General features: G+C 41.3%; 1 protein-coding gene across 1 annotated transcript; it reads right to left on the bottom strand.

Moving 5' to 3' along the window:
• Positions 1 to 1,241: 1,241 nt before the first annotated feature.
• On the bottom strand, positions 1,242 to 2,025 carry LOC121393573 (P2X purinoceptor 7-like). Its single transcript, XM_041562395.1, has 2 exons — positions 1,615 to 2,025; positions 1,242 to 1,534 (listed from the first exon to the last, which is right to left on the bottom strand). The coding sequence occupies exons 1-2, from the start codon at positions 1,803 to 1,805 to the stop codon at positions 1,342 to 1,344; spliced, it is 384 nt and encodes a 127-aa protein (XP_041418329.1). The 5' UTR covers positions 1,806 to 2,025; the 3' UTR covers positions 1,242 to 1,341.
• Positions 2,026 to 6,889: the final 4,864 nt, after the last annotated feature.

A 6,889-nucleotide genomic window follows, 5' to 3' on the forward strand; every position in this document is an offset into this window, starting at 1 on the left:
TATTATCAAATTTTTTACAGTTAAACTATTGTTGTAAACAATTGCTACTTTATTTTTTGTTTAAAAAAATGATAAAATACATTTGCTGACTAATACTAATCTTACCAATAAAGTCAATTGTCACATTTCACAAGTTTGTCGGTTTCTTCATATGACCTAAAATTCAAATTGTAGACCAGTAATACCTGTATAGTTCACAGGGCTGCCATCAGGGGGGAGAGTTGTAGGGGCCCGAGGGAAAGGGGGGCCCTGCCATGCCACACTTACTCGATTAGCCGGGCCCCGTCTTTCTGAGAGCTGCTGACTTCGGGAAGGCATGGACGTTTAAGGGGCCTTGGCCACCAATTTTCTTTTTCCTCATGTGGGCCAGTAGCTACCAATATTTTTAAACGGGGGGGCCCTGTCCACAAATGTGTTTTTTATGGGGGGCCTTGGCCACCAATATATTTTTATTTTTAATTAACATGTGGGAACCCTATTTTGTTTTTTTACTGTGTGGTGGGGGCGGACCTGTGGGGTGGGGAGGGTGGACCTTTAGGTGGGGCTTGCGGTGGGTGCAGCCCAGGGGGCCCAAGAAATGTTGTCATATGGGGCCCTGCGATTTCTGATGGCGGCCCTGATTGTTCATAACCTCAAAGGCCATGCATAGTTTACGCCAAGACTGAAACTGTCGATAGTGTTCACCTGTTCACACTACAGACACCTGAATGGTAAACATCACTGTGAAACAAAATACATGTAGCTCATTTTAGAGTGGTTCTAATAGGTTTCCCTGTTTTTTTTATATGTTTTAACTTTCATATGCTGCTTTTGTGTGCCCAATTCTGCATGCCATATGCTACCAGTGTGTGCCTACTCTCCATCACCCTTTGTTGGACATACTATACCTATCCTTTGCTCCATGTGTGTGCCATACTGTGCATGTGTATGCCCTGCTCTGCCTGTGGGACATAAGCCGGGAATTTATTTCTAGGGGTTTGTTATCATTAGAAAATTATTGTAAGCTATGATGGCCATTAGCTTATGCTGTCCCAAATATTACTGCTATCCCTTCACTAAGGCTTCCAATTACCACATACCTCTACAAAGAAGTAGCTCTTGCAGGATATAACTAACTCTTGGATCGTGCTACTATATAACAAACCTGATAAACGTAAAGCGTGTACAATGGGTTCCACTTCTACTTGTTCACTTGACCTAAAGAAATATGAGTTCAACAACACACCAATGTGTTGTTTTTGTGACGATCAAGAAAATAATGTAATTCAAAAATGTAGTGAATGTAAATAATTTTTATTACACTTTACAACGGGAAAAATTATTGTAAAGACAGTTCTAATTCTATAAGTCAAAAGCCATATCCATGGCACAATAATCCCTCACTTTTACAAAACCAATATAATTTTCTTCAGGATCAGGATAGGCGTTACGAACTGCAGCAACAGCACATGATGGTATGGCAATGCGTACTCCTTTTCCAAGCAAACCATGAATCCATGAAGTGAAGCTTCTGTAAGCAGTTCTTCGTAGATTTCTGGTTAAAAGATGAACATACCAATGAATAAATGCATGAATTAGAAATTAATTAGTTACATATTTGTTGTTTTTTTTTACCTATGATGTATGCTTATATCCTCTGGAATCGGTTGGTTCGTAATCATTATATAATGTATATCAGCTATTCTTTTGTCTAAACACATTGTGTGAAACAGCTGGTTGTGAGTAATACAATTGGAATTTTCTGCAATTTCTAGAACCACATTTGGAATCTCCTGACAGCAGACAGACTCCTCACTTGTAGGCATAACTATGCATCGTCCACATGTGCACCAGCTATTATTTCCTAAACGAGGATCAGGAAGTATTTGTTCTGTAATAGTTGACGAAGAAATTGATCTTTGTGGGTTGTCAGGAAAACTGGTATCCTCATCTGAGTCCGGGAAGTTAGATTGCAGTTCCTGTATAAGACTCTGTCTCTGTTAACAATACAGAATAATTACTCGAGAATTATATGTATGTCTTTATAAAACACAACAGCAATGCCACTAAATACTAACCGTTCATTACTTTACTAAGAATACATTCATATATAACTTAGTAAACCAAGCAACAACATATATCGAAACACTAAAGAATCAAAAATAAATGAAAATTTGGGTATAGTTTTAACCACTCTTGTGAGAACATGGGTGTTAGGCTAAGTTGAATAAGATTTAAAATAGAGTTCTGCCCAAAACTGGCTTCCTTTATCAGGCATCCTCCATGAAGGCCATAAGTATTCAATAACTATGTACATTACGGGAGAGTAAAGAAGCAAAGTATGTTGCACAGAAGCAGTGAAGTGATAGAGATATAGAAGTTATTTATGAATACTTAATTGTAATAAGAACGGATTGTTGACTGACCCTTAGTTGGTAATTATCATCAATTGTAACTCCAGCAGATGTAGATGGAAAAGATTCATCCATTTTTATTTTGCTGTTATAATAAAAGAAAAAATGGTTATTTTTAATTTTATATTGTAAATAATTACTGTTAATATTGTTAACATTAACTAGTTTGATAATAATTTATCACATATAGCTAGATGTACTGTAATTATCAACATTTGAGGATATGATACTCCAGCAAAGGCACTTAGCTACACAAATAGATGATTAAGATGGTTGGGAATGAATAGAGTGCTATGCCATCTTGGAAATGAATATTGGAAAGTCAAAATGATTGCCTGCCCGTCTCTATGACTAATGCACAGAGGAAAGAAAAGTTATAAATAATTGTCATCTGTGACAAGTTGATAACAGTTATGGAAATTTAACCTTTTAAATGCCACAGATTGTAGAATCTACTTTCTGTGGCAAAGGTACTTGAAATGCCACAGAACGTAGATTCTACGTTCTGCAGCACTTCCGATTTCTGGAGCGGAGGAGCGACTGTTATAGCCGCTCGCTCCGTTTCTCCTCGATCCCCTGCCCCTAGGCAACGAGCAGAGCAGGGGGATCGAGTGGCCCCTGGGGCGCGATCGCCCAGGGGCCCCGAAACAGTAGCAGGCACGTGTTACATACGTGTCCTGCTGCTGCAGCCTACACTGCCGCGATCAGCTCCGCCCCCACAGCACAGGGACAGGAATCACGTCGCAGATGTCTTCCTGGGGCCCTTCCTGATCGTCTGCAACAGTCTCCAGCAACTTTTTCAGGTTAGTGCACATAAACAAACCAACACACACTTATTACAGTAATACACACATAGATTCACACTTACACAAACTTACACATACATTTTTGAGGATTGGAGGGGTCACTTACAATCACTGCACTCACACACACGTGCACACGCACACACGCGCACATAACATGTAATTTACCAATTGTACTCATGCACACGCACATACATGGCATTGTGGTTTTTTTTTTTTTTTTTTCTTATCGCCTTGTCTCTTTTTTTGGCTGAAAATAAAGTTTTATTGCCATTACGATTAGTGTATTCGCTAACCGTACTGTGTAATACCTTTTGTATGTTATTTCAGTGATTATATTGCAATTTTGTGTATTTCGGTGCATTCTTAGACATTTTATTGAATTTTTAGCCATTTTATTGCATTTTCAGCTCTGCATATGTTGTGTTCACTTGTTTCTAGCGTATAACCTGTTTGCCCCAGCTACTGTTAGGTGGTCTAATGTCGCATAATACACACACCGGGTGGTTATATTGCAGCAGCCAGCGCGTCAGCCGTGAAAATGTCTATACATATTGTCATTTGGGGGTCTCTGTGCCCCACATAGTTTGGTATATCTATGCACATTGGGCATCAAACTGTTTATTAGACCCCTATGTTTATATTTAGGATGCTTTATGCTGGTAATGATACATGGACAATACGATGCTGGAAAGTTGAAGCTTTGAGGCAATTTTCAGATATTTCACCAAAACCGCCAAATTTGGCGAAGCCTTGCGACTCAGTAGTTTGGAGCAGAAAGGCATGGGTACCCATTTTAGATTCTGTAGAATGTGTACTTTCCAAAAATATATGGGTTTGGGGGGTAAACATATATTTCTGTGTTTTTACCCCACAAAAAAATGCAGTCAATGTGTTGATTTTTCATTCTGGGGACTCATAATTGTAGCAAACAGGCAGGAGTCGTTTTGTGGACACTGTTATTAAGGCATGCCTTCCTTCAGGTCCGGACTGAGAATTCAATTATGCTCTGGCTTTTCATTTAAATAAAGGCCCGATCAGCCTACACAGAGGCCCAAACAGCCCCCACCAGCCCACTAAATACTGACTTTCTATGGCACCTTATAGCAGCCCCTCTGGCTTTTGCAATAACCCATCATCTAAAATATTGTTTTTGCAACAAAACGAGGGACGCGATTTCCATCCACATGACCTGGCGACACAATTTAATGGTTATCCAACTGGGTGAATGTGGGGAGAGCAGTGACTTGTAGGATGTCCTGAACGAAAGTGAAAGTAAATTGGATTTTTAAATGAGTTAAAAATAGCTATGAATGCACAAATGAAAAAAAAACTTTCAATTTCATGTTTAATTTCAAATAGACTTTTATTGTACAGCTTTTTATGTCTGTGTATGTTTATGTAGGTTGTTGAAAGGTGACAGGTCCCCTTTAAAGCCAGAATTTTGGGTTACCCTCAGAGCCAGAACTAAGGGTAGAGAGAGTAGGCGACTGCCTAGGGTGCAATCATCGAGGGTCGCACTTTTAAGGGGAATTTTTTGCTTGGCCATTGATAGATTTTAAATTTTATAAACCGCTGTTCCAACCCCCTCTTGCCCGTGATTCATACTGCAGGCAAAAGCACTTCCCACCTCCCTCTTAGCAGCTGCTGGCACAGGTACATATTTGGGGGCAATATTGTGGATTTTTTGAATGCTACTGGCACAGGTATCGATTGGGGAGAATATGAGGGATTGGCTGCTGCTGGCTCAGGTATATCTGGCAATATGGTGGCTGCTGGCACAGGTACACAATATTTGGGGCAATATGATGGATTTTTTTGACTGCTGTTGGAATAGGTACAGATTGGGGGCTTGGGGTCGGTCTGAGGGATTGACTGCCGTTGGCACAGGTATAAATGGGGCAATATGATAGGTGCTGGCACAGGTACAGGGGGCTATATGACTGTTGAGGTGGGAAATGGTAATGCAGGACCCAGGGGGGGCACTGATTGAAGCTATTGCCTAGGGCTCCAAAACACCTTGGACAAGCCCTGGTTACCCTGGTACCAATTCGTGCTGCAATAAAAAAATGGCCCACGAATATGTACAGTATGCAACCTGTCTGTCAGAAGCAAGCAATCGTCTCGTATTTTCTACATATAATAAATATGATTGTGTTTTAATTCCGGGTGTTCTTGCTGGGAACAGCTTCAGTGTTTTCACAAGCACCAACTTTGCCTGCAGCTAAATCTGAAGCAGACTATTTGTTGCTTGACAAGTCGCCTTTGTGGCTTACTTCATTGAAAGTAACACTGCGCAAACCAGTAAAATTAACAGTTGCAGGCCCCCATAGGGAGTGTGGGAGAATAGATGCCCAGAGCACAGCAACTCAGAGAGGAAAGGGTTAAACCAAGGACCCCCGTGGCTCTTAACTAAAGCATTTGCTACACTAACAGAGCTATGGGTACAATCTGAGTAATTTGGAGACAGTAGCTTCTGGCGACCCCCAAAGATTACTTAGCAAAGCCTGTCCCAGTAGCCCCTACTGCCCTTGTGCCACTCATCATGATGCCAGCCTGTAGCTGCCACTAACTGCCAATAAGACTGGGTTGCGTAAATGGTGTACCTCTCTGTCCTTCAGTTGTCGGGCACTCAGAGTTTTTCCTGAGCGCGTGACCGAGACTCTGTTCGTGAGCACAAAACTATGCGCGTCACTTGTTTTAATGCGCATGCGCGAGATTGCGCTAAAAATACCAACGTCATCGCTAGAGACGGAGGAGTAATATGGCGCTTGGAGGAACAATATGGCGGCTTCCACCGCTTCGAAATACAACGGCGGTTTGGGGGAGAACGGCTTAGCGTACAAAGGTACAAAATATGGCATTTAACTTGTTTACTGATGCGGATTTCATTACAGAGGTTTATTTTAGGTTGTTGAAAGGTGACAGGTCCCCTTTAAGGGAGTCCATACACAGACTCCAAAATGCTAATGAGCTCACACACATGCGCACTTTGTAATCCCGCCTTGTGTATTTTACCCAGAATACCTAACTACTTGACTGAAGTATCACGAGATTACAATATCTTGTCTCCCCCTGCTGGTGATGTCATTATGTAAATTAGGCAGGCAGTAACGGCTTTTCACTGAGCCTGCCTGATTGTGAGAGCCTGAGTTCCCTGTGAAGGCAGTAGCTGCATTGCACATATCCCGGGGTTTGGTACAGAAGGTAAAAAGGCTGCTTATAGTTTGAATATGTTCTTAATCTGTGGAATGAGTTTACATGGCTGCTTTTTTTTTGGGGGGTTAGTGCTGTTTTTCAGTAGTAGTGTGCTGCACTGAGACAATGAGCTTCACCTAAAACTAAAGCATATATATATTTGTTAGATGTGGCACATCGACTGGCAGGGCCCTTAGCATTGTGGATAGGAGTTTCTCAGCCAAACTAGAGGTAAAAAGGTTGTCTGGTCAGAAAACTTTGCAGGCTGCCATCAGTAAATGCAAATGGTGTTCAGAGATCTGTATACCTGCCAGACTCAACATGCACCCGAGTTTTAGGCACACAGATATTCATTGGTGGTTGAGGAGGGTCACTATACTATAGTGGAGCCACTGTTATAGTGAACTCTATCTTTTCTGGACTGTCAGCTTCTGTTCTGTATTACATGGTACCTGTAATAACCGTATAATATTGGCACTATGGATAAAGTACTTG

This window comes from Xenopus laevis, chromosome 5L (assembly GCF_017654675.1).
Source record: "Xenopus laevis strain J_2021 chromosome 5L, Xenopus_laevis_v10.1, whole genome shotgun sequence".
NCBI classification, from domain to species: Eukaryota; Metazoa; Chordata; class Amphibia; order Anura; family Pipidae; genus Xenopus; species Xenopus laevis.